The 27,191-nt window shown below is 34.1% G+C and overlaps 3 protein-coding genes across 4 annotated transcripts; 2 read left to right on the top strand and 1 right to left on the bottom strand.

Moving 5' to 3' along the window:
• Window positions 1–11,667: 11,667 nt before the first annotated feature.
• LOC127787622 (B3 domain-containing protein REM9-like) lies at window positions 11,668–12,194 on the bottom strand. Its single transcript, XM_052315683.1, has 2 exons — window positions 12,036–12,194; window positions 11,668–11,943 (listed from the first exon to the last, which is right to left on the bottom strand). Exons 1-2 carry the CDS (start codon window positions 12,192–12,194, stop codon window positions 11,668–11,670), a joined length of 435 nt encoding a protein of 144 aa, XP_052171643.1.
• Window positions 12,195–13,360: 1,166 nt separating this feature from the next.
• On the top strand, window positions 13,361–19,093 carry LOC127787455 (ras-related protein RABH1b-like). The gene is made up of 6 exons (XM_052315510.1): window positions 13,361–13,632; window positions 15,412–15,482; window positions 16,640–16,728; window positions 16,960–17,071; window positions 18,206–18,296; window positions 18,691–19,093. The coding sequence occupies exons 1-6, from the start codon at window positions 13,516–13,518 to the stop codon at window positions 18,835–18,837; spliced, it is 627 nt and encodes a 208-aa protein (XP_052171470.1). The 5' UTR covers window positions 13,361–13,515; the 3' UTR covers window positions 18,838–19,093.
• Window positions 19,094–23,150: 4,057 nt separating this feature from the next.
• On the top strand, window positions 23,151–25,878 carry LOC127813924 (probable purine permease 11). Of its 2 annotated transcripts, XM_052355060.1 has the most exons (3): window positions 23,151–23,320; window positions 23,417–23,560; window positions 24,401–25,878. In XM_052355060.1, the coding sequence occupies exon 3, from the start codon at window positions 24,583–24,585 to the stop codon at window positions 25,474–25,476; it is 894 nt and encodes a 297-aa protein (XP_052211020.1). In that variant the 5' UTR covers window positions 23,151–23,320; window positions 23,417–23,560; window positions 24,401–24,582; the 3' UTR covers window positions 25,477–25,878. The 2 variants fall into 2 exon arrangements, with proteins under 2 accessions (XP_052211020.1, XP_052211019.1); XM_052355059.1 differs by lacking the exon at window positions 23,417–23,560.
• Window positions 25,879–27,191: the final 1,313 nt, after the last annotated feature.

Below are 27,191 nucleotides of genomic sequence, written 5' to 3'. Positions count from 1 at the left end.
ATCACAATTCAATTCTAGGGTTTGTTCTTCTTAATTTATGATTATTTTGTTAAGCGTTCAGATATAATCAAAGTGTTTTTAATCATCAAATTAATCATGGTGTCTAGTATAATCTGTGACTAAAAACCCATTAAGGTCAGAAGAACATATATCGAGAACCAAATAAATATTTTATCTTGGTGTCTGCATCAAATATCTATTCATTCATTAAAGAGAGCTATTCATGACTCGGTATATAGTGTCTACCACTACCATATCTCATACAATCAATTTATTTATATTAAAGGTGGCCAATCAACAACGCAAATAAAAGAATTGAATTAATCACAATGAATGAAACTACAATTAAAATTTATTAAATAATAATTCTAAATTGACATAGAATATTCGTGTAAGGTTGCATTGAATTCATTGTAAATTAAATTAGTTCATAATTGAATTAATAAAATCCATGAAAAGAATATATGAAAATTAAATTGCTTCCATGTCAGATTTGGAACCAGATTTGGAGCATCATGGAATTGGATTGCATTAGCTTCAACTTCATGCAACAACCTTGAATTTACTTCACCATGTGCTCCGTAACCTTAGCTAGGGTTGCAATCGAGCTGAGCTACTAAGCTAGACTCATCTTGGCTCGACTCAGCAAACTTGAGCTCAGACTCAAGCTTAGTTTGCTAATTCGATTGATGAGTCAAGCTCAGGCTGCCACAAAGATGAGGTTATGCTACAATGACAACAGAGGGGGAAGTGTGCAACGACGACGAGAGGCAGCGGAGATGGATAATGAGCGAATGTTGGCAACAAAAGGTCAGGTAATGAGAGGCAAGACGATAGCAAGAAAGAGGCAGCGAGAAGCAAGGCGATAGCGAAAGGTGAGAGTCGAACACCGAGCCGCTCATGAATGGCTCAACTCATTTGCGACCCTAATCTTAACTCAGCGTCTACCTCCAATCCTTGTGCCTCTCGTTGCCTTCTTCCTAGCGCCTATTGCTTCCTTTTTCTTCTTATTACGGTCGCTCTCTCCTTTTCTTCTTCTTTTCTTTTTTTTCTTCCCTTTTATACCCCCTGTTTCCTTCCTTCATTTTATACCCTTCGATTTTTAGGTTTCTTTTGAGAATTAGCTGCTGAAATGTCTAAATAACCCTTGATTTGTTGGATTAATTTTTGGCTCTTAATTTATTAATTTTCACCTTAGACCCCTGCTTGAGGTGCGTTTTTCACCCTCAAATCAACAGAACTAGCTCAAGTTATAAAAATGAAAGATGTATCACGGCCTCTTAGCTTTCTGTAGCATCAAGAATCTCGTCAATCTGACAAAAAGTTATATCCAAAATACGACAAGACTGTCGTAATTAACGTCATTAATCCTAAAATCATTTTTCCTACAAAATACTCACAAAACACATCAAACAATCAATTTCACATAAAATTATAGCATAAAATATAAGAAATAAAGCATAAATAACATCACAAATAAGTGGTTCAGTTTTGAGTAGAATTGACTTGCCCTCGAGTCTATGGAAGACCCTCTTCTTGGCTGAGATAAGCCCAAGTTGAATTCCAAGATAGAGAGTGGCCTAATTAAATGGATCGAGGCTGATGGTGGCCTAGTTAAGATGCACCAAAGCTGCTTGGTTAAGATAAATTTAAAGATTACATAAAATACTTCTCATTCAAAAAAAAAAAAAAAAGAATTACAAATCAACTGTAGATAAAAATTGAACAAATCAAGTCAATGTTCTATTCTTAAGTGTATGGTAAATGACACTAATTTAAAAGCCTAAACTTTGAGCCAAGACTATTGTCACACCAGCAAAATAATTAAGGTTGTGTTCTTGAGTATATGATAAAGATTATTGTCACACCCCTATTTATGGGTTATGTACTTGACCATTAACTATAAGCCAAGACTTTAAGTTCACAAAACCTAAAATCCTTCCATGTTTATATAAAATAACATAAAATAATTAAAAGTTAAACCAACTTAAACTAAGCCCACTTATAATCCCTTGTTCCACGTCCATATCTAGCCCTCTAATCTTGCTCACTTGAAAAATAAATTAGAGAGAATGATGAACTTAAAGTCCAATGAAGGTAACCCTATCATAATAGATCAATAAAAAAAAATAAAGAATTTCATATGTAAATAATAAAATAAAATTTTAATTCAAAGATTCACGAGTATTTCATGCGAATATAAAACATCAATTAATCAAGTGAACCACAATAATATTCTATAACAATTCGACCTTATTAAATATTTTAGTAGGTAGAATAGCTCGTGATCCAATCAACTTTACTTTTCACTAGGGCTCATAATTAATTTTGATGGTTTAATTTTTGTCTAGGCTTGTAGTTATACGCCGCCTTAGGTTTTTTTCAATTTTGTATTGATTTTGAATTTAATTTTTTATTTTATTTTTAATTTCTTAATTAATCATAATCTTTATCTTTCTCGTATCATATTAACATAATATTCATATATGTTTCTAATTTTTCTCTCAATTATCCTTTAGAGTCAATCATAATCCTTCTCAAAATCCCTTTCAATAATATATATATATATATTATCTAATTTTGATTCTAACTTTATACTATTTTTTTTATTTAAATGTGAGTTTATATAGATTTTACATAATTTTATTTTTTTTATAGGAAACGAAGAAATGAAATAAATTTTAAAAATTGGGTTTTAAAGAAGATAGATATTATAAATTAATTAATAATATATATACATTTTAAAATTAAAATTATGAATTAATTGAAAATTAATATTATTATAAGAATTAATATTAAAAGAGAGAGATTCTCATTGGAGATAAAAGAGCAGGGTTGAGGAGAATCGAGAAGAGATGGAGGAGGAGGGGAAGGGAGGAGGATTGGAGGGAAGGAGAAGGCAGAAGGCCGGAGAGGCGGAAGCCGCACGGTTGAAGCAGCAGCCAAGTGAGTAGCAACCGCACGCAAGGCACGGCAGGGCGTGGCTGAACCAGGCAGAGGCCGTGCGGTTGGCGAGGCTGGGCGAGCGGCAGGCGTGGCTGACGGCGGATCCGGGGAAGCAGAATCCGGCGCACGATGAGCCCAGGACCAGGTTGGAGGTGGTGTCTGTTGATTCTTCGATGGATAGATAATGCTTCGAAGCCTGGTGATCCTTTGGGTGAAATCTGAGTCCTGGTGGCGGAATGAGCTTCTCGTAGTTGCCTTCCATGGCTGATGTTATTTGTAGGTTTCTCCTCTCTCATACTTGTTCTGATCAAATCCCACATTGTGTTGGAAATGAAATCCTGGTTCCACAGGTGAGCTACTTTGCTGTAGTTTGCCAGAGAGCAATCCTGTTCCTTCCAGGTTTGTTTTCCTCTTCTCCTTAAAATTTAATGACACTATTGATTTCATTTAATTTTAAGTTTTTGGAGAGAATTGTCTTTGAAACCAATATGACCCTATCCTTTTCCATGACAGCATCCTCCGCAACTGCCTTCAGGCGACGAAATTCCCCTTCGTTCTACTGGTCAAAAGCCAAAACGACTGGTTACTGGCCAAGGCAAGCCAAGAAGAATCACCCGGGATGTCTGCCCAGCCATGCCCATGGATTCAGCAGCAGTTTGAAAGGGAATCTCCGGATCTATGCTCCCCCAAGTATTTCGTCGCCCTTTACCTTTTATTATTATTTTTAGAATTGAAATGTTTTGAGTACACATTTTTTAAAGCAGTTTGTCAAATTAATGCACTGAATAGTGATTTATTTGATTTTAGATTAAGAAAATAATTATTCGAAACACGAATAATAAATGGGCACTTGTAGTTGTTTCAGTCTCCAGTGAATATCGATTAATTTAAAAATAAAAGATTGTTTCAGTCTCGAGTGAGTATCGATTAATTTAAAAATAAAAGATTATTAAGTACACATTTTTGAAAGCTATTTCTCAAATTTATGCACTGAATAGTGATTTATTTGATTTTAGATTTGGAAAATAATTTTTTGAAACACAAATAATAAATGGAACTTGTAGTTGTTTCAGTCTTGAACTCGATTAATTTAAAAATAAAAGATTATTAATATGTTTCGGTGTTGATCATTAAACCTTAGGTAAACACTAGGTTGAGCTAATAGTAGTATTTTCTTTGGTTTTCCGGTGGTATTTTTATTGGATTATTATTTGAACAAGATATATGGGCTGTCTAATTAAAGATATTGGATAACTAACTAATTCAAAATTGAAAACAAGATATTGGATTAGGATTGATGTTGTAAAATCTTGAGGACAAATCAAAACTATAACATGTGTATTATTATTTGATTAGGATTTGATAAGACCCAACGCAAAAAAGGATTTGGATAAATGCCAACCAAGAGGCTTATAAATACCAAGTTAGAGCATGGGAAAATAAACACCAAACCAATAATTGTGAGAAAGCTACAAGAAATCTAAAGCAGAAAAACACTTACGAGTGCCCGTCAACCCCAGTAAGAGATCTGAAAGTATGGATATTATTGGATTATATTTTTTGAGATTAACCTATTATATATGTATATAGCAAAAGCAAACCAACCTCATCAGAATTATAATACATGATAGTTATTCTTGAACAGAGTTACAGAGTCGAGAGAGAGAACCCCTTTTGATCAATCGCTCAACTCTTTCTCTTTGCGAACAAACGAGCATACACAACAAGATGATGACGGATCCATTGTCGTCGTTGTCTTCTTCTTCTTCTCCGTTGCTGTCCCCTGGTGTTGTATTCAAACCAACGAAGAGAGAAATTTTGCATAAATTCTTGATAAGAAAGGTTCACAATCTTCCACTGCCCAACAATGCTATCGTGGAGATGGATGTCTATGATCACCAACCCTGCTTATACGCAAGTATGTCTCTAATCCTTTGCTTTCTTTCTTAATTATCTGTGTATATATATATTGTGAACTTATATCATATTTATGGGTGTTCTTTCCTACAACAGGTGGTCATAATTATGGAATGGATCGGTACGAGACGTACTATTTTGTGAGACGGGAGAAAAAGTCTAAATCTAAATTTGAAACCGCGAAGAATCCCAAACGGCACCTTAAAAGCAAGGAAAATTCCAGTCGTGGAGGATGGTGGAAGGCCATCACTGGTGATAAGCCAATCCGTAATAAGAGATGTCGTATAATTGGTTTTAAGAAGACTCTTAAGTTTTGTACCTACAAGGACCAAAAGTATGACCGTAGAGAGTGCATCAAAACGGATTGGATAATGCATGAATACAAGCCGCCGCATCCAACAGTAAGTCTCACCCTTGAACAATTGAGTTTTAAGTTATCTGTATTTGAAACTTAGATTAGAAACATGTTATATAAGAGGCCTGGTCTGTTCATGTAAAGGAAAACAGGGATCGTTATGCCCTCAGATGTCATTATTTTTATGCTTTAGAAGAAGTCTGCCCTTAATTCTTAGCGTTTATTATCTGTTCATTTTAGTTATGAGCACGTATTTTATGTATATGACTTTACTTTATGGCTGACAGTTTATATGTTTTTCTTGCACAGTTCCAAGAATGGGTAGTATGCGGCATACGGTACAATGGGGGAAAGGGGTCTGGGCAAGAATACGGATCGGGATGCCATTTGACGTTGGACTATTGACTGCACTCTCACTCTGCAATTAAAACATAATAAGAACAAATCATAATAAAACTTTTATATTTTTTTATTTTAGTGAGAGGTTTATACTCGTCAGTGTACGAGTGCAGTTGTAGTCCAGATTTAAATTTATATTTTCTGGATGAATCCAGATCGTTCACTGAGAGATTTATTTATGGCAAAAGAAAAAGAATGTCACACACACGCACACGCATTTGGACAAATTGGCAACAAGATTTTTTTATGAGTTTTTTTTAGACAACAGATACTAGAAAATAAAGTAAGGCAGAAATTGAAATAAACATTAAACGTAAAAATATGAATTTGGATAGTGCTTGAGTTAAGACAATTTCAGTACCAACCCGTTGATTCTCAAATTTTAGCATAAAAGATTAGCAACATTAATTTAATTTCAGATATGAGGGTTTGTTATTAAATGCAATTAGAGATGATGATAGTTCTAGGTTAAGCAATCCCCATACATGATATGCGGGATTCTAATTTAAGCAACCACCATAAATCCAATTGCAATTAATACACAAAATAATTAAATTAATCATCTGGGTTTAGGTATGATAGCGTTTCCAGTTCTAGTAACTCTCATACATGGCATGAAAGCTTTAAGTTAGGCTTACGCTCCAATCCAAACCTAGTAATTTTTTAATAATTAATACACACTCATACTGAAATTTAAATTAATGTTACTTATTTAAAGCGCAGCTTTCTTTGGGAATCATTGGTGTTGGACACTGTCCTTGCCTTAACCCAAGATTAGATTTAACTACTCATTTTTATTTAAAAGTTAATTGACAGAAATTTAAATGACGTAATTTAAATAACAGAATTTAAATGACAAGAAATTTAAAGGCATAAACTAACCGGCCATTTAGGCGGTGGATAATTAAATGACAAGAATTAAAATTGCAGAAATTTAAAGGCATAAACTAACCGGCCATTTAGGCGGTGAATAATTAAATGACAAGAATTAAAATTGCAGAAATTTAAAGGCACAAATTAACCGGCCATTTAGGCAGTGAATAATAAAGTAATAATAAATGACATAAGAATTTAAAAGAAAAAAGAAAAAAAAGTAAGATTATAAGAGAAAGTACTAAAGAAAATGAGAAAGAACAAGAACAATTCTCAAAGAGAGAATTATAAGGAAACAACTAAACTTTTATTCAAGAATAATAATCACACTTACAAATGCAATCAAGTGATCTATTTATAGGCCACAAGATGCAATACAAATCACACAATTTCAATTATTCAACTAGACATAATTATATCTAATGGGCACTCACACACTTAAAGTTAAATGGATTTTAGCTATAATACACACCTAATATTTAAATGGATTTTAGCTAAAATACATACCTAATAAAGCACTCATAAAGTTAAATGGATTTTAGCTATAATATCCACCTAATAGTTAAATGGATTTTAGCTAAAAAACACACCTAATAAGGCTCTCACATAAAAAATAAAAATAGATTTCTATAAATTGGTTTTTAATCTTCATTAGGATTAAAAATAATCCTTGGGTCTTCTCCAAATAATATCTTCCATGGATTGTTCAAATTGAGCCTTAATTCTTCATGGGCTTGAATTCTTCATGGACTTTAATTTTTCATGGGCTTGATTTCTTCATGGGTTTGATTTCTTCATGGACTTGAATTTTTCATGGGCTTGATTTCTTCATGGGCTTGAATTCTTCATGCCTAAAAAAAAATAATAATAATTTAATGTTATTAATAAATTATATATTATATATATGTATTATACATGGCACATATATATATTAGATTATATTATATATATATTACATGCATGCATATAATGATATATATGTATTATATATAATTTTATATATTATTATTATTATTATTAAATTTTACTTTAAAATTTCATTTCATTCATTTTTCAATTTAAACTTGCATATAACCATAAAATATATATTAATATCTAATTTAAACCATTTTTAAGATCAAAAGAAGGGTATAATTATAATAAAATTTTTACAAAATTAACCACTAATCAACTATGCATCGGGACATCGGCAAGAATGTGAGGAGGAGCATTTGCAATGCCCTGATCAACATCTTCGACAGGAAAGGTGTTCAATGTTGGAGGATCAGCAAGTTCAAGCACAACAGGGTTCACCATACAATCAAATCTATAATGCTTCTTCTCAACTGAACATTGGATCGGATGGGCAATGCTGTTGGGAAAATGTGCAAGAATATTTTGGGTTAAATGAGCAAGAATATGCATCGGGATGCCAGTTGACCTTGGACTATGCATCAGGACGTTGGCAAGAATGTGAGGAGGAGCAATCGCAATGCCCTGATCAGCATCTTCAACAGGAAGGGTGTTCAATGTTGGAGGATCAGCAGGCTCAAGCACATCAGGATTCACCGTACAATCAAGTCTGTAATGCTTCTTCTCAACTGAACATGGGATCGGATGGGCAAAGCTGTTGGGCAAATGCGCAAGAATATTTTGGGTTAAATGAGCAAGAATATGCATCGGGATGCCAGTTGACCTTGGACTATGCATCAGGACGCTGGCAAGAATGTGAGGAGGAGCAATCGCAATGCCCTGATCAGCATCTTCAACAGGAAGGGTGTTCAATGTTGGAGGATCAGCAGGCTCAAGCACATCAGGATTCACCGTACAATCAAGTCTGTAATGCTTCTTCTCAACTGAACATGGGATCGGATGGGCAAAGCTGTTGGGCAAATGCGCAAGAATATTTTGGGTTAAATGAGCAAGAATATGCATCGGGATGCCATTCGACGTTGGACAATCAACAAGCCCGAGATAGCAACAGATCTCTCGAATTGATTGATGATCCGAGTTGGAATGAGTTTGAGGACACAGAGGGATCCCAAGTTCAGTTTCCTCAGATTTCATTCACACAGAGAGCTCGAAGATGAGGGACTTCATTTTGATTTGTGGACTTGATCTCCGAAGATGAACAGAAGAGGTGCCCTTGTTAGTAATTGAATGTACTCTTTTCTTCTTTTGCATAGAATAGAATATACTCTTTTCTTCTTTTGATTGGAAAGCCAAAACATTCATTGCTGTAAGTTGTTATCTTTGATATGAATAAAACAGAGCACAAGATGCCTCCATTTATCTAGTTTTTCAGTAATTATCACATATCTACTACATAATCTCTTATGCTATCTGCTTAAGCACTTGTTTGGAGCATCAAAATGTTTCTTTACCGTGAATTGTTTTTTTATTTTTTCTTTTAACTGCTTCTGCAGATTCTGTGTTCATACTGTGCAGAGATTTATGTACAAATTAAATCTGCATTGCAACCTGTATGTTTTATATATATATAATGAGGAAAAGGTTGTCTCAATTCAAATGGTTAACTCACTGTTCTTGCTTGCTTGTGTATCTATGCCACTTGATTTGATGTTAGTTCCCATTCCTAAATGTACAACCCATTTGTAGGTTTGCTGCCAGAGCATAGTTATACTGAAACTAGATTTGCTTCAGTGGCAACTCCCAAGGGTAAAATGGTCATTAATGTAGGATAAAAAAATATTAAAAAATGGGAAATCACTCCAAAAAATGCTTAGTATTAAGTGCCAAACCTATAAAATTCTAAAAGTCAGGTAATGGGTTAAAGTGGCTAACAGAGCAGAATTTTTTGCTAAACCTTATGCTCCAGCAGCATTTCTAGGAAAATTCAGGCAGCCAACTCTTAAGGGCATTTTGGTCCTTTTAGGTGCTTGTGCAAATCACGGAGAAATAGCACGCACCCTCTAAATGACATTTTGATGTTGGAGGACTATGTGTTCAGCAATCTCAAGGGTCATTAGAAGGCCAAACTTTGTGGCCAGACCAAGGAAAAAATTATCTCAAACTTTGAAATAAGCACTAATCTGTTCATATAGTTTTGATCACTATTTTTCTAATATCATGCATCTATAGGAAAAAAACATTTAAATCATGTATTATCTTTCAAAATATAGCTATCTTGTGGATCTCAAAGTCTCAAAGAAGCTTCAAGTATAGCTATCTTGATTTATTATGCAATTTTAATTTGTTTAGTAACTAATTCACGATTAATATGCTTGACTTGAAATCATGTACTATCATTCAAAATCATGCAGTGTTATAAAATAATAATGATTCTATTATTGTTTTCCTTATCTTTTGTTTTCTTACTTGTTTAGAAGATTGAACATAGTCTTGAAGCATCGTGTTTAATACCTTTTGCTTTTTCAAAGAGAATATGTGTATAATTTGAAACCTGTATTAGTTACACTAGAATAGAACATTTGGATTTTTTTTTTTTCACTTTTATGTTAATTAGAGTTAACTGAACAGAGTTTTGTGTATGAATTAACCACCTCGCATGTCTCAATATTTTTTTGAACTAGTTTCACATTTTCTCTGTTGTCCTTTCAAAAGATTAATAAATCAATTGCAACATCGAATGATTAATTAATAGGACAATAGTCTCTTGATAGCTTAACACCTTCAATATGGCATCCTCGATAAAGCTTCATTGCCATTAATAAATAGAAATGGTAAAAGGGTCTTTTTTTCTGTAAATCCTCTTTGGGGTCAAATCTTGCCAAGAGGTCTATCGTTTATGAGAATTAAATTAGGAGGCAGTTTCTAAGCACTAATTAATATAGAGATTAAATTTATCTAGGAATCCAACTATTATTGTCAAAATACAACAATTAAGATTTATGATGCAAGAATGATGCACCCCTGGCAGAGCGAGAAGAATAACTGGTAGGTGTCTGCTCATGAAAATGTGTAGTAGGTGACTTTGATCTTCGATTGCCTGGTGGGAGCCTCGAATAAGCCCTCAAGTGCATTTTCTGTAGAGGATTAACATCTAAGGATAATTTTTTGTGTGTCTAGGGCATAATTGTGCTCACAAAAATAAGTTAGAAGGCACACATGGATTTCTCACTTGCGTATGTCTTCCGATGCTTAAGTTAGAATGTGAAGGAAAATAGCTATACGAGGGAATTCATAGATGTTTCATCAGGTGCGCAATAAATAAAGAATGCAATTAATAAATATAAAAGATGTACATTTCTCGACGAGATAGGGGCTAGTCATAGTATTTTTACTAGATGTCGAGGATAAACATGCGTGCAATGTGTGAGGACTGTGGTCCTTGGTATAATTCGAATGGGGTTAAGAGGAATCCCCCCCGAATGACTAAGTGGCCTAAGGAGTCCTCTAAGAGAAGGTAAGCCTTACAGCGAGTTGCCAGAGTAGGTTCTTAACCTCTAGGTAGCTTGCCCGGACAAGACTTTGGGTTTTTAGAGGATGCCTTCAAGTGTTGTTTATTATTCTAAATTTAGCATGTTGTTCCTGAGAGAAATTACACCCAATTAATGATTATAAGACACTATATAGTGCATGGGGCTTTCATGGGCAGCCTAATCGAAAATATGAGAGCTTAAGGGCTACAATTAAATTCTTCATTATGAAGCTCACTACTGTAATTGAACAGAAGTTGCTACGTGATGGAAAATTTATGTGTAAATTAGACTATGGTTTAGGGTTTTGGAAAATTTATTGCAAATATCTCAAATAAATCTTGTAATGTTCACACTCATTAAAATTGAAGTCATGTAAATTTACATAATTTGGTAATGTGCAATTTGTACTGAAACATTCTTACATAATGCTTTACAGGGCTGAGATATCGTGAGAAATTAGCGATATCTCATGTGTAAAGCAAAGCAATTTCTCGCGATTTATCTTCCCTCGTGAATCTAATCTAAATGAAAAAAGAGATAGGACAAACCCTTGCCCAAAAGCCTCTCTCGCACTTGACAAAGATGTCGTTCTCCACTGGCGACCAATGAAACCAACCGACCACCAATGCATTTTACACGAACAAAGTTATCTTACATATGGATGGATAGATAGATAGATAGATATCCGATGCATTCATTGGCCGAAAACCAACTTCTTTAAGCAAACCACCAACGATAAGCGGCATACTTTGGTGGCTGGTGCTGTGGAGGTGGAGGTTTCTTCTAGTGTTCTTCTCACTTGTTACTGGATTGACGTGCCTTGCAAATTTGGACACGGATTAGATTTTCATCAGTTTGGAGGAACTTGAACGAACAGGTGTCTCCATATTGGATGTTGTTGGCCGCTCGGAACTCAGACCACCCACAAGTCATATCAGTCCTATTCCTCCAACCACTATTGTATGATCTTGCCGTCAGCTTAATGGGCCACACTTTCCCTTGCTTGTTCCTCAGCACCATTCCCTTCTTTCGCGATAGCCCAGCCTTCTTCATAAACCACTTCGGAATGGTCTAAAAGAAGAGATATAAGATTAAACCAAGGGAGTATGTACGTATATGGATGATGAAGATATAATACTCACTAGTCACTAGTCACTACTCACCACTGTGCGCGCAAGGTATTTCTTGAAAATAATGCGAAAACAGGGTTGCCCATTTTGATCACTCGCATCCGTGTTCACCTCAACCTCGAATTTTGGTGGTGAAACCAGGATTGGGACAACTTCCTCAGTGTTCTCTTCAATGATTTGTGGGTTCATCATCATGGGCTTCTTTTGGCAACAAGTTGGAGCATAAGCCACAACGTTGAACACCCAAGAGGCACATGTCAGATTAAAGACCAAGAAGTCGCCAGATTATAGATGGTTAGAACGAGAGAGAGAAAGAGAGAGACAAACAGACGGTGGTCGTGAGAGAGGTGGCTGGTGGCTGGGGCTACGGTGTTCAGAGAGAGGCAGGTAGGTGGCCAGAGGGTTGGGGTCGACGATGTCTGCGATAGGAAGAGCGAGAGTGAGACAGAGGAAGAAAGAGAGAAAGGGGGTTTGGGTCATTTGGATAATTTATTAGATGGGGAAATTCGTCGTTTCAACACCCTTGTAAATCTCTTTCTGTACAAATAACACAACTCAACAAAATTTTGTTATGCGAATAAAAAGAAGTACAAAAGAAATCAAACTCTTATGCTTAACTCAAAACCCAAATTCGAATCAAACTAGCATTTGTCTCATTGCATGTATTTTAAAGTTGATATTCTTTTAAATAAATTATATCTAGATCTTATGATTTTTTTCTTTTAAAATATATTTTGTATAAATAATAAGATTTATATGATTTGGGCCATATAATTTAGAAATGTCTCTTAAGATTTATATGTTTTGGACCATTTGTAAAAAGATAATGGTTTCCTTGTCCCAAATTACATGGATTGATATTTACTAATACCTTTTTAATAACATTAGTGACAAAAAAGATTATAAAAAATAAAAGTTATCGTATTTAATTTTAGGATTGAATTAGTTAATATACTTTAAGATTTAGAATAAATCCATCACCATATTTTAAAAGAAAAATATTATATTACTCGCGTCAGACAACATAACATTTGTTTGACACGAATAAATGTGAGAGGGCGGGCATGGGTCCCACGTCTTCCCCTCTCTCTACCTTCCCTTGCTAGCTCCCGTCGAGAACATATCTCTATTTTAAAAATATATAAACTATAACTGTCTTTGTAAAAATTTTTAAATTAGAATATTTATCGTCATGTAAAGTTATTTTAATTAGGGATAGAATTAATATTATTAATAGAATTAAAATATCTATAATAATAATACTAATTAAGTTGCCTTAAAACTAAAATATAGTTATTTATTTGGCATTTAGAAAAAAATAATTTCTTACAAAATCTTAAATCTGTCTCAGAGTTTACCGTACCGAGACCGAGGAAAAGCATATATATGCTCGGCGGAGAGCGCGGGTGGGGGTGGCGCATCGAAATAATCGGCGACACCTCCGATCAATTTCCCGGCTAGATATCGGCACCTTTCGATCAGATCCGCCGGATTCTTTGGATCGATCCTACCGATGGCTCCGGTTTCAGCCCTCGCCAAGTACAAGCTCGTGTTCTTGGGAGATCAATCCGTCGGGAAAACCAGCATCATCACTCGATTCATGTACGATAAGTTCGACAACACCTATCAGGTCAGCAAATTACGCTCGCATCTAGTGGATGTGAAGCGCGGACTACTCTATTTCTGAATTAGAGCTGATCCGTGTGGTTCTCCAATATATTCGCTCGCGTTTTGCTTGTTCGTGTTTTACGGCTGTAACTAGGGGGACGAGTTGTGTTATTTGAAGCGCTAGATCTTAATCTTCTTTCTTATTCAATCCGAGATTCGTGCGATGTGGTGACAATGAATAGTCTTCCACGGCCTGTTTGAATGTCGATTGAATTGCCACTGCTTGCCTGATGGGAAAATGCGTGAAAAAGGGAATCATAAATTTGAATTTTGCTGTTTCCAATGATAGTAAGATGCAGAAGTTCATCCACGTGAGCTTCATGCGTCTGTAAGGATCAGTAGTTATGCTTCCTTTAATGGGAAGTGATTATAATCTATCACGTTCAAATTAGGTTACTTATTTAATTTAGTGAACATTATTGAAAATAGTTTTCTTCAACATTTCTTTTGAATTTGAGCCCTGTTCCACCATGAAAATTTGCAGCTTATGACATTTCTTACGTTGTGCTTAATGTGCTTGGAATAATACTGCCACATAAATGGAATGTCAAGTGGAAAAGCTAGATCTGACCCCTTTGTCTTTGAGGACATTCAGAAATATGATGATTGCTCTTAGAATACATAAATGCAGGTTTCTTGTTAGCAGAAGATTCAGTTCCAGTTGTTGAGTAGTCCTAGGATAAGTATAACCATATTGGAGTATAGAAGAACTGACTAGTAGTAACTATGTTTTAAAATGCTATCCATTCAAGTTGCCCCATTCAAACAATTAATAACTTTTGGAACATTGGGGTTATCCTGGAAAGATTATATTTTTTTCTTAAGCCTTAAGTATCCTGGCAGTATTATTCCTCTTTGGTGGTTTTTGACAGATTTACCCAAGTGGTTCCACTGATGTGCTTGCCTAGAGACTGTTACAGAAGTTTTCCTTGTTTCTCTGTATGCACTTGATTGTCGGGGCACATGAAAATCACATGCTTAGGGCTGTGAATGTGTTAGCCACAAATGGGTCATCAAATAACGCACAGAGGTTTGGAGATTACTTACTGAACTGCAGGAAACTAGTGCATCTGGCAAATGTCCTACCCAGTAAGTTAGCCTAATTGTTACACCCAGTAACCTACAATAAAACAGGTGAAAGCTAACCACAACTCTTGGAGGATGGTATCAGTGAGAATTTGGAGGTTTCGTGGTTTGGTAGTTTGAGAGTTTGAGAAAATATATATAGTAAAAAAACATCTTTAACACCCAAGAATGTTTAATGGAAGTCATGACCATGGAAATAAAAAATAACACAACATCAGTGACTCAGAAGTCATGCATGTGAAACATTATTAGGGAAAATGTCCACAATCCTAACACTAGCATAGATTGTTATAGTCTGGGAGCCTCCCACATTGTAACAACCTATGCTAGGCATCCTGAAAAATTTACTGTTGCTTTATCCATTATGCCAAAAATATCCTCTGGATATATCATGCAAACTTCATTGTATAATATTTTTTTTTCTTTTGAATTATGACTTCACTTTTTTCTTCATTGCATGTGCCCCCGTTATGATGAAGGTTGAGTTTTGTGCTACTTGTATTTCTTGTTCCAAATAAATTGATTTAAGGATATTATTTGCAGGAATACGAATAATACTTCATTTTCTTTTGCATATCTTGTTAATTAAGCTTGAAATGTTGTCTTTCATTGTTCTCTTTTCTCTAACTTCATGAGCACTAAATTTGTGCATCAGGCTACTATCGGTATTGATTTTCTATCAAAAACAATGTATCTTGAAGATCGCACGGTTCGGTTACAGCTCTGGTAAGTTGATGCATTTCTTTTGGGGGAAAATGCCCATGCATACATGTGCTAGTCACATTTTTATTTAAGTGAAACTGATACTGTCAATTAGAATATTGCTTGATAGAGCACATAACAAGCTGCTTCTGGTCATTAAAATTTGTTAGCTTCTGCATTGGCCCACCAAAGCCACAAAAGAAATTCAGTAGAAAATGGAAAGCCTAATGTCAATATTTGCACCTTTTATTTCATAGAAACACTAAAATGAAGTGTTGGAAGTGTTTTGGGATAAATCTTATAAGAACCTTTGACCAAGGGGTCCAAGTCTGTCTCGTTATTTTCTGCTCAGATCTTCTGTAGATAGTAAGTATGAGATGCATACTGAAAATAGTATTTTGAGTCAGTATATGGTGTTTGTAAGTGGATTTTTCTAAAACCTCTAGTTTTAAATTCCATTGTGCAATATTACTGCTAAGATTGAATTTGTATGTGACCTTCTCTATTGTATGAATGTTCTCCTTTTTCCAATATACATGGTTCAATCCTTTTGTCCTGATCTTATTTGTATCATCGATTCTACTACCTCTAGGAATTGTTTATTTAAACACCCAGTCAAACTCCAGAGACTAAAGAATTATGTTGGTGTTTGTATGAACTATTGTATCTTAGTTTATGTGATTAAACGTATATCCTTTTCATTTTGGGTTTGTAGAAGGATCTTTGATTCAAATCATTAGAAGATTTATGTTCATTTACTTTGGAAGTTTTGCCATGTCTTTCATGTGCCCAGCTTTGCTTTATGTCACAGTTTTGTCACTGATATCCTAATTTTTGATAGTCTGGATTGAGAAATGTGATACTACTATTCCTTTGCCTATAGAATTTTTCTATCTGTAATTAGGAATTGGTCAAACCTCCCAGAAATAGATGTTAGCTGGTGCCTGGTGGTAAAAAAGAAAAATCTTCTTTTGCATATGCTGGTAAAGTTGTATCTAATCTAGCTTCAGATGTAAACATGTTGATTTTTCAGTTGATAATCATGATTATCTCACTGCAGAGAAATATATTCTGGGGATTGTTGACTTGATATTTGGTTCAAACCCACGTTTAATCACTATATACACGTTATGACTGCTCAAGTTTTGGAAGTTCATCGGTTTTTTTGGGTATGTTTACAGGGATACTGCTGGACAAGAAAGGTTTAGGAGTCTTATTCCAAGCTATATCAGGGATTCCTCTGTTGCAATAATTGTATATGATGTTGCAAGTATGCATTCCCTCTCTCTTTTTCATCTGATACGTTCGTTTACTCATTTTCATCATTATTTATTTACATTCAGGAAACAATGGGTTTAGAGGTTACACCTACATGAACAGTTGAAGCTTATGTTTGTGTTAAAGATTTTAAAATTGTTTTCTAAGCCTCTTGCCTGTTCTTGTGACAGATTCTTGTATACTTCTATGTTGTATTAATTATTTTCTGCTCTTGGCGTTTTAGGCAGACAATCATTCCTGAACACTTCAAAATGGATTGAGGAGGTTCGCACAGAGCGAGGTAGTGATGTCATAATTGTTCTCGTAGGGAACAAAACTGACCTTGTGGATAAGAGGTAAATTATTAAGCAATTCTTTGTTATCCTGAATTGAGTTGATTGTCTACTTTCCTAGCGCGCGTGCGCGCGCGCACACACACACATATATATATTCTCTTTTCCTATTAAAAAGAAAGGTTCCGTAATTGTTTGATTGTAGAGAAGCTCGCCCTAAGGTGGGTGAAAAAACTGAATATATCTTGTGATTAGTTTTCCTGAATAGATTACCTTTGATATCAGTTGAAGTCTAACATATCAAAAGAATTAGAATGATTTGGTCTCAGATCTACCATTAATCTACTTTGGTCTTCTATTTTGTAATTGGGTACAGACCCTGAATTCCTTGAATCTAGTATCACGCCGTATATTCATCGTGTTAGTACTTAATGGGGCAATCGTTTTAGTTCAAAAACAAGGATTCCACTTTATAGTGAAATGTGGGAGAGGCAATAGGTACAGTCTTACCTCCACTGCTGATTCCCATGATTTGAAGAATAGACAACTACATGAATAAACTAACTTAGAATGGAAGAAAATTATCAAGGTTTATCCTTCCCAACTGAAATGGCCAAACGGCAAACTGATCAAAACAAGATGAATGCATAGCTTTCATATGTGAAGAAATGGTGAACTAAGCACGCTGACAATTGCATAAAAGAGTTGCTCATTCAAATTGGTGGCCAGATTTCGTGACATCTATTTGTGATGGCGCCATGTGTTTTTTTTTTCCTTTTTTGCTCGGCATGGCACTATGTGATTTAATTTGTTCATTTTGATAGTTAAGAGCATGATCTTTTATCAAAAAAAAGGGCATGATTTTTTGATAAGCCTAGAAATAGAGCTCAATTTTGGCTGAGCTAGCTGAGCATGTATGAAAACTTAAATTTATTTCAGCATGAAACTCATCTTTCTAGAGAAGTTTTTGTTTCCACTTCTTATACAGCCAAATCTACCAAGAATTTGTATTAGATGTAATTGGCACATTCTCTGTTGTTATCATTCTTGGGCATTAAAGCAAAATGCAGCCACATTGACATATGACCTATCACCTATAACGCACAGGTTGCTTCTGCTTTGTTGTTTTTTCCTTTTGTTGTCAAATTTTCTCAATCTTTGCTCACACTTTTGCAATCTTAAAACATTGATCCATAGGCAAGTTTCAATAGAGGAAGGAGAAGCCAAAGCTCATGATTTAAATGTCATGTTTATTGAAACCAGTGCAAAGGCCGGCTTCAATATAAAGGTAAGATCTTCTCAGAACAACATTGTGTGGATAAAAGTAATGGTAGCTTGCATGACACTGCTAATTTCGTCTGTGTGTGAGTCCCTTTCTTTTGTTGCTGTTGTTTTGCCTCTCTTTTGCTTGTAATCATTGAGTTTCTAGCAATGATACTTCATGTTCTTATCCATGATGCCACGTTGCACGCATTCTGTTGAAAGTTTCCGGAGGTTCAAGCACCTAATGTGTATCAACTTCCTGTTAAAAACCCCATTGCTGTGGTTCTTAAAAATGGTCTCCTCTCACTTCTGTGCGTGAGTCCTCTAAGTAGTCAGGTCGCGCTCATCGGTCGGTGCTGTACTAATAATCTATTTGTAATTGGGGCTTGTTTTGCTCTAACAACGGACATCCTGTACAGCCTCTGTTTAGGAAGATTGCTGCAGCCTTACCAGGGATGGAAACACTATCTTCAGCGAAACAAGAAGACATGGTCGATGTCAATCTCAAGTCCAGTAGTGCAAGTGCATCTCAGTCACAACCACAGTCGGGAGGATGCTCCTGTTGATTTTCGAGCCATCAAATCGTTCTCGACCTACAATCTGTAAAGCCCTTGTTCTCAATCAGCATTTAAAGTTGTGCGGTTATGGTGATAGTCGAACTAGTCCTCACGTGTCTATCTGTATGATTCTTGTGAACCAGTAGTGTGACTGCACCTTTTTCTTCTTTCTTTCTTTCTTTTTGGTAAACATGTTTGGTCTGTCTGCTGCTTTGTTAGGTGAAATTTTGCTTGGAGATGATATAAAATTAATGAGTCTGGTGAAGCGTACCCTTGTTCTTGTAAATTTCAAGATGCTGTCAGTTCAATCATATGCATGTTTGCACAACACATGCATATCTGTATATGCAGTCCGGACCTTGATTTTTGTTGGTCTAAAACTCATAGACCGTGACAGTACAAGGGGTGAAATTATCAATTTCGCTCTTTGGCTTGCTTTTGGGTGAAATTAGTATTTTATCATTACTAATGTCCATGAATTCTGATTCATGGACCAAAATTCGTTTCCCATCCAGACCAGGTGTTTGAAATATGAAAAATGCTACTTGTACAAATAAGTGGGTTACTAAGAGGATGATCGAATACGTCAAATCACAAAAATGTCCTCACTCAATTTACAGATTCACCACCCCTGCGCTTGGCTACCTTATCTTCTCTCAGCCATAATTGTCTCCAGCAAGCTCCATCTTGTCTCGTCGTCTCGCGACGCGCCTCGCCGCCTTCACATCACCTCACAACGCGTCTCGTCGATCGTCGATGTATCTTGTTGTTGCACCATCTTGTCGCCTTATCATTGCCATCTCTAAATGAAGCCTAAAGCTTTATCCTAGATGAAATCCGATTAAGCTTTATGAATTAAACTCAATCGGGTTAAATTCGAGAATTAAACCCGATTAGGCTCTATGAATTAAACCCTATTGGGCTTAATTCGTAGATTAAGCCCTATTGGACTTTATGAATTAAGCCTGACCAGGCTTAATTAACGAATTAAGCTCGGTTGGGTTCATTTAGGACGAAGTCTAGACTTCATCATCAAATGAAGTCTGATTTGATCATCAAGTTTGTACATATTCTCGATACATGTAACACGGTCGTTGAAATATTATCCTAAATAGTATTTTCTGGACGTGGAGTGCTGGAGATTTCGAGTTTGGGTTGATTTAAATTATTAAAACTTTGAGTTGCTTTTAAGGACTAGTTTGTGTATTAAAAGCTTCGTGGGGGTTCAAGTGGCTCCCTCGCTAGTTAAGGTGTTCGTGTAACAATTTTTATTTGACAAAAAATAAGCACTGTTAGGACACGAGGTTTTTCACTTTACTAGGATTAGTGGAGCTTTATTTTTGTCTGTAACTTCCTTTCTTATTTTACAAATATATTATTTTCACAATTTAAATTTGGAGCCTTTTATTTTTAAAGGAACAATATACTAGTTACTACTTGATAGCCAAACTTATTCTCTTTTATTCAAATAAACTAAGACACACAAAAATGTCTCACGGGCATCATTTTGGAGTTTTTGAAAAGTTAAAAAAATATTTTGGAGTGATTTTTATAATTTTAAAAATATTTTGAGATTGTTTTATAATATTAAGAAAATATCATAAATGCATTTTTCATTTAGAAATGTGCTTCCATCTTTCTTTTTTTTTTTTTTGTCTTTAATTTTTTTCATAATTTGTTTTAATATATTAATATGGAATTTATATTTATTTTTATATTAAATAAGTCTAATTTTTTATTAAAATTTATATTTATAAAAAAATTTCTATATTTTTTTATTTATTCATTTTCTCATGTTTTTATTTTTTACTTTTTTTAAAAATATCATTTCTGTATTTCTGTTTTATATCTTATCCATTTCTTATTTATATTTCCCTGATACTTAATAAATAAACAATGAATTATCTTAAAATTTTTAGAAAAATAATTTTTTAATAATAAAAATTTCACAGCAATATCAAATCAATACTTAAATTATGTAAGGGGCTAACAATGCATAATTTTTTTTTTATATATATATATCTCTATTCATCTTTTGTTCGTGTTCGTATAAATATTTTTTATAATAAATATGTTATCTCAACTTCTTTATATATACTCAAATGTAGTTTAAAGTTTGACTCATGCTAGATGTACATCATTTTTGTATATAGTGGGTTACATAAAGGGGTATTATGACCAAAATACCTATCGCTTCTATGTATCTCACGCGCCTTTATGCGCCTTATGAGGGATATTTTTATCATTGATATTTCTTTATGTAGCCCAAGATAGACACAAAGGTGTAACACTAGCATTATTCTTAAAATTTAAGGTTTATTTATATCTAGGTATAGTTTCATTGAGGATGGATTAGTTCAACAAAAAAATTCGACTACCTGTGTAACAAAATTGATAAATAAAAAATTTCTTTAGTTTGGAATTTAATTAATTTCTTTATTTCTTAAGTTGGATCCAAACTTGTATTTTCATCTATGTTTGGAATTTAGTATTTCTTAATATAAGGCAAAAATAAAAATAAAAATATTATCGTGTAAATTATACTCAAATCTAATATAATTTGAATTATTCTGGATACGTAGACTACTATAATTTATTTTTATAATTTAAGTTTATAGTTATTTTTTTTTCTAAAGATCTCTTCTATTAAGATATTTAATTTATTATTTTTATTTGTAAAGTAGAAGTTTATAAACTCCTAATATCTCATTTTTTTTTATTTATTTAGCTAATTTGGGAGAAGGTATAATTCTTGCGATGACCTTAAACTCTAGTTAGTTTTTGCGTCATTTTTAATTAATTATTATAAAATAAGGTATATATCAAAATAATTGATTGATTACTAAAATAAAAAATTTGATATTCATGTTTTAGTTCAATTGGGAGACTGAGGTATTTTAAATTTATGATAAACAAAAATATATCAAGAGTGTCGATATTTTTGAAATATTTTCTATACTAAAACACCAATAACTATGATGCACGAAAATTTATCAGGAGTTTTGTTTTGATGTTTTCAAAATATTTCCATTTTTGAAATGTCAAGAAATATTTCTAGATTACTTTTACAATTTCAAAAATATTTCATAGTTGTTTCATAATATTAAAAAAATATTAAAAATATGTTTTTAATTTAAGAACACATTTCTATCTACAAATACAAATAGGGAAGAATTTTTTTCTATTTCTAACTCAAAATTTTAATTTCTTTTCTATAATTTGTATCCAAAATTTGTTTGAATGCATAATGAAATTTATATTTATTTTTAGATTGAATAAATTGTTTTATAATTTTTTATATTAAAAAATATATTTATAAAAAAAGTCATATTTTTTTATTTATGTTTTTTTTCTACGTTTTTGTTTCTTACTTTTTTGAAAAATGACATTTTTTTTATTTCATTTTCATATCGTATTCATTTCTCATTTTTGTTTCCATGAAACTTAGACAAGAAACACTAAAACAAGCATTCTTAGGTTGTTTCTGTAATTTAAAAAATATTTTGGGATTCTTTGTAATATTAGAAAAGAATGAGGGATTTAAGAGGAGGTTAGAGCTGCAAAAATTCAATCTCTAACCCAATGTTTAAGCCTTCAATCTCTTCTTTCTCCTCCATTATGCAAAAGGAAAAACCTAAAACATTTGTGCCAATATCTTTCTTATTTCTTTTCTAATCCCAATCTTGTTCTCGTCTAGCAATTGCAACTACAACTCTTGTACCGATTTTCGTTCGCACTTCGTCATTTTGTCCAGATTCGATAGTAACGACCGACAATTGTAACTTTTGGCTGAGTTAGCTCTTCGATCAGCGATCATCTGGTTTCTCTCTCTATATGTATTTATTGCAATTTTATGTTGTATTTTATATATATATATACACATTTTGTGACTCGTGAATGAATGCATGGTGTTAGATTGTATCTAATATTTATAGATATATATATATATGTAGTTATGTATGAATGTATATACGTATGTCTTTGAATAATTCTTGTGGTTGCGTTATTGAGATTTAAATAATTTTTTTAGATTTTAGTATTGTAAGTTTTTTATTGATTTGTGTGTGTCAGCAGAGATTTGTTGTGCTTGTTATTATTAAAAAATAAAGTTATATTATTAAAATATAAATTTATGTTTATATTTATTTGGATATATTATAGAATTTATATTTATTTTTAGATTAAATGATTAGTTTTTAAATAAAAAATTATTATATTTTTTATTTACTCATTTTCGTATCTTATTTTAAAAAATATATATTATTTCTTTTATTCTGTATGATATCCATTTGCGTGTAACCTAGTTTTAAAGGCTAGAGTATGGCCAATTGGCTCTGAATCCAGCGGACTAGGGAATCCCTAAACTACTTTTGATCTTCTTTTGCGACAGGGAATCCCTTTCCTTCTTCTCGTTATTGCTCGAGAACCCACCCAAAAGCTGCCCTTTCTTGTTACACTTGCAGGGCCGCCATCTTTCATCACAACATGACAGGTCTCTCTCTCTCTCTCTCTCTCTCTCTGAAAACCCAGAATCATTTGTGGGTTTTCGTTTTCTTAAACGTTATTGTCTGTTTTGAATTCGGTTCAGATTAAATTGACGATACAAAACTGGGTTTTGGCTCTCTTTTGTGGCTGCACAAGTGAAGATCCAATTTTGTAATCTAAGTCTAAAGGATAGGGGGATTAGGCTATGCATGATACTTCTTTGAATGCGAAGAGTTGCAGAGAGATGGTAATAATTGTTTCTCTTTTCTGTTGAAATTCACGATTGCTGCTTTTAGGGAAAATTCTTTACATGCATGTGATTAGAACTGTACTTGATGTTTGTAGTTTGTTGTTTTTCTCAATTTTTGTGACTAGTGAATGTGAAAAGTGAAATTATAGTCTTGAGCTAGTTCAATTTAGACTACAAAAAACACCTATGTTAGTGAAGCGTTGTCTGATTCTAGCTTTCTTTGTGAGCTTAAATTTCCACATCAGTACCCTTGTCTTGGTTTGATAAATTGGGCAGGGTCACTGGGATCCTGCCTCTTAACATGTTTCCGGACCCAAGCAAAGGCTACTACTTGTGTTTCAGAGCAACAGCAGCTTGGTTTTTTCATTCGATTATGTGATGTTATATCTAGTATAAGGTGAATATTTTGCAATTGCGAAACTAGTACTCCATGCGTGGAGTGTGTATTTGCATTTCAAGGTAAGATTTAAGATCTTTCTGATGCTAGCCACCTCTGGATTACTTGGTACCAAGAAGCTGCGTGTAAGATATTCTCTCCCTTCTAGGATGTGTGGTAATAACGTTTGTATTTGGTTACATACTCTTTGTAGAATGTACCTATGGAAACAACAGCACTTTAAACTTCTCTATTTTCAATGGATTCCTATGGTTCAATAAGCTTTAGGCTTATGGTAGAAATTATTCCTTTTGGTGTCTGCTAAATAGATGAATTGTGATTTTATTTTATTTTTTGTCTTCAATTGCACTATGTCCTTCAAATTTGAAAAGATAACATTTGTAGCTTCCTCTCTCAAGAGATGGTAATGCATTTATCATTTATGTTATTTCCACCTACAGATAGCCAAGAAGCTATATTGATCAACAATGGAACTTTAACTGACCGGCCTCTATTCCTCAAGCTTAGACGCTGGCAATGGTGGCTTTTGGTGGCCCTTAACATCCTCTTTCTTCTTGCTGGTCAAACTGCTGCTGTTATTCTCGGAAGATTTTACTATGATGAAGGTGGAAAGAGTAAATGGATGGCTACCCTTGTCCAAACTGCTGCTTTCCCAATTCTTCTCACCCCATATTTTTTTCTCTGTTTCTCAAAGGATCCTTTCACTGCTTCCACTACTCCTATTGGCACCATTTCCGTACTCTACTTTGTGCTTGGAGTAACCATTGCATTTGATAATTGGCTTTATTCTGTTGGACTATTGTACCTCTCTGCCTCTACTTATTCCCTCATTTGTGCAACCCAATTAGTATTTAATGCTGTTTTTTCTTTCTTTTTCAATTCTCAGAAGGTTACCGTACTAATTCTGAATTCCATAATCGTCCTTACATTATCTGCTTCTCTCATTGCGGTGAATGAGGATTCTGATGCACCATCAGGAGTCTCTAAATGGAAATACTTTCTCGGTTTCCTCAGTACACTTGGAGCTTCTGCTCTTTACTCTTTGTTGCTTTCCCTCATGCAACTTTCATTCCAAAAGGTTCTCAAGAAAGAAACTTTTTCTGTGGTTCTGGAAATGCAAATTTATACAGCACTGGTAGCCACTTGTGTTTCAATTGTAGGCCTTTTTGCCAGTGGTGAATGGAAGACTCTTCATGGAGAAATGAATGATTTTGGTAAGGGGAGAGTCGCTTATCTGATGACTTTGGCTTGGACGGCTGTGGCTTGGCAAATTTGTTCAGTTGGTGTTGTGGGATTGATTTTTGTGGTCTCTTCTCTGTTCTCCAACGTCATTAGTACTCTCTCCTTGGCTCTTACTCCTATTGCTTCTGTGATAGTCTTGCATGACAAGATGAATGGTGTAAAAATAATTGCTTTGCTTCTTGCTTTTTGGGGTTTTGCCTCTTATATCTACCAGAATTATCTCGATGATCTTGAGGCCAAGAAAACACAAGCTGAGGTCAATGAGGCTGTTTAGAATTCTTGTCTATTTTACACCTGGTTGTTGATTGCAAATGTGAAGCAGGATTTCTCTGTGCTGATTGCAGCAGAGTATTGAGGCTCACACTTTGGTGACTTCATATGGTAAGAAGAAGAAATTATGAGAGATTGCAGGGATGAATTTTCATTGTTAAGAGTTGCTGGGTTTAGGGAATTCCCATCCAATGCTTTCAACAGGTTCTCTCATTCAGCCCTGGTGGTTCAGTGATAGTATTCATGACCTGATCTGTCCCATGGGGCATTTTTTTCATATCCATTATTGTTTTCTCAGGGAACAGGTAAATAAGTTTTCTCTAGGAGCTATTGGTCTTGTCACTGTAATTCTTGCACAGTTCTACAGTGCCTTTTACATTTTATGCAAGAAGTTACGTTTGATCTTCACATGGTGTCGTCCAGTTTAGTTGATGCTATCTTCAGTAGGATATCTACTATGATGGGCAAGTACCCAACTTTATATATATTCTATGGATGTCTAAATTGGCTTGCCCCAGGATGATGATAGCCAAGTGGTGATGCTTGCCAGTGGGTGGCAAAACGGGTTGCCGGATCATAATCGTGTCGTGTCGAGACACATGTATAACACGATTATGACAAACACAAACATGACACGATTAACTAATCATGTCAAAACCCTCAACTATAACACGAACATGTTTATTAAACGGGTTATACGACACGACACGCATAATCCGTTTAACAAACAAGTTAAACAAATCACACACAATACGACATGGTAATCCATTTATTAAACAAACGCGACAGGACATGTTAACACGAATAAAAACCTATTAATACAAATAAAACACATTTCACCTGGTAAAATAGGAATATCTTCAACAATCAACACACTAACATGTAAATTAAAATACAGTCATTCAAGAAGAAAATAAAATACAATCATCCTAACAATTTATATATTAGATCTATTAATTATAAATATTAAATTATAATCATAAATTTTTTGAATACATAATAGTTTTTTTAATATTATAATTGTTTTAATTTATTTTTTTAAATTGGTCTTAATCGTGTTATTTTGTGTATAATCGTGTTAATGTATTCAGATCAACCTATTAACCTTTTTAATTAAATGTATCATTTTGTATATAATTGTATTAACGTATTCGGGTTAACCTGTTAACTCGTTTAATTAAATAGGTCATCACGTGTCTAAATGGGTTAGACGGGTTAATCTACTTAAGACACGAAAATAATCATATTATAAATGGATTGACCCGTTTATGACTCGAACTTGATTAACCTTAACCCTAATTTCCTTAACTTCATATCTTTTCATATCATGTAATCGAATCGTGTTTCGTATCATGTAATTGGATCGTGTGAAAAATTGCCAGCCTTACCCGGAAGGTCCTTGAAGTTGCTGTTTGTAAAACTGGCTATAAACAAAATAATTCCAAATGATGACGAAGGGTGTCCTAATCAAATGATGATGAAGGGTGTCCTAATTCATTAGACCTCTTAGATCTTGAGAGAGAGAGAGAGTGAGTGAGTTAGTTGTTTTGTTACTTTATCTTCTTATTTATGAGCAAAGAGAACTATTTTATAACTTAAATCACAACTCTCCAATTATAAAAGAGTAATTTTGTCATTGTTATTAAGACTTACCCTATTTTAAACAGTGCCACTGCCAGCAATACCTAATTAAGTAGCATTTTTTTGTTCTCTCTTTGT

The sequence above is a fragment of the Diospyros lotus genome, chromosome 12 (genome assembly GCF_014633365.1).
Source record: "Diospyros lotus cultivar Yz01 chromosome 12, ASM1463336v1, whole genome shotgun sequence".
NCBI classification, from domain to species: Eukaryota; Viridiplantae; Streptophyta; class Magnoliopsida; order Ericales; family Ebenaceae; genus Diospyros; species Diospyros lotus.
Note: the sequence above shows the minus strand (reverse complement) of the source record. Positions and strands in the feature narration are given on the sequence as shown.

Coding starts and splice junctions, on each gene's coding strand:
- LOC127787622 (XM_052315683.1), bottom strand. CDS start 12,194: ATGATGAACCCACAAATCATTGAAGAGAACACTGAGGAAGTTGTCCCA. Junction 11,944..12,035: donor AATACCTTGCGCGCACAGTG/GTGAGTAGTGAC, acceptor CTCTTCTTTTAG/ACCATTCCGAAGTGGTTTAT.
- LOC127787455 (XM_052315510.1), top strand. CDS start 13,516: ATGGCTCCGGTTTCAGCCCTCGCCAAGTACAAGCTCGTGTTCTTGGGA. Junction 15,483..16,639: donor ACGGTTCGGTTACAGCTCTG/GTAAGTTGATGC, acceptor GTATGTTTACAG/GGATACTGCTGGACAAGAAA. Junction 18,297..18,690: donor AGGCCGGCTTCAATATAAAG/GTAAGATCTTCT, acceptor CATCCTGTACAG/CCTCTGTTTAGGAAGATTGC.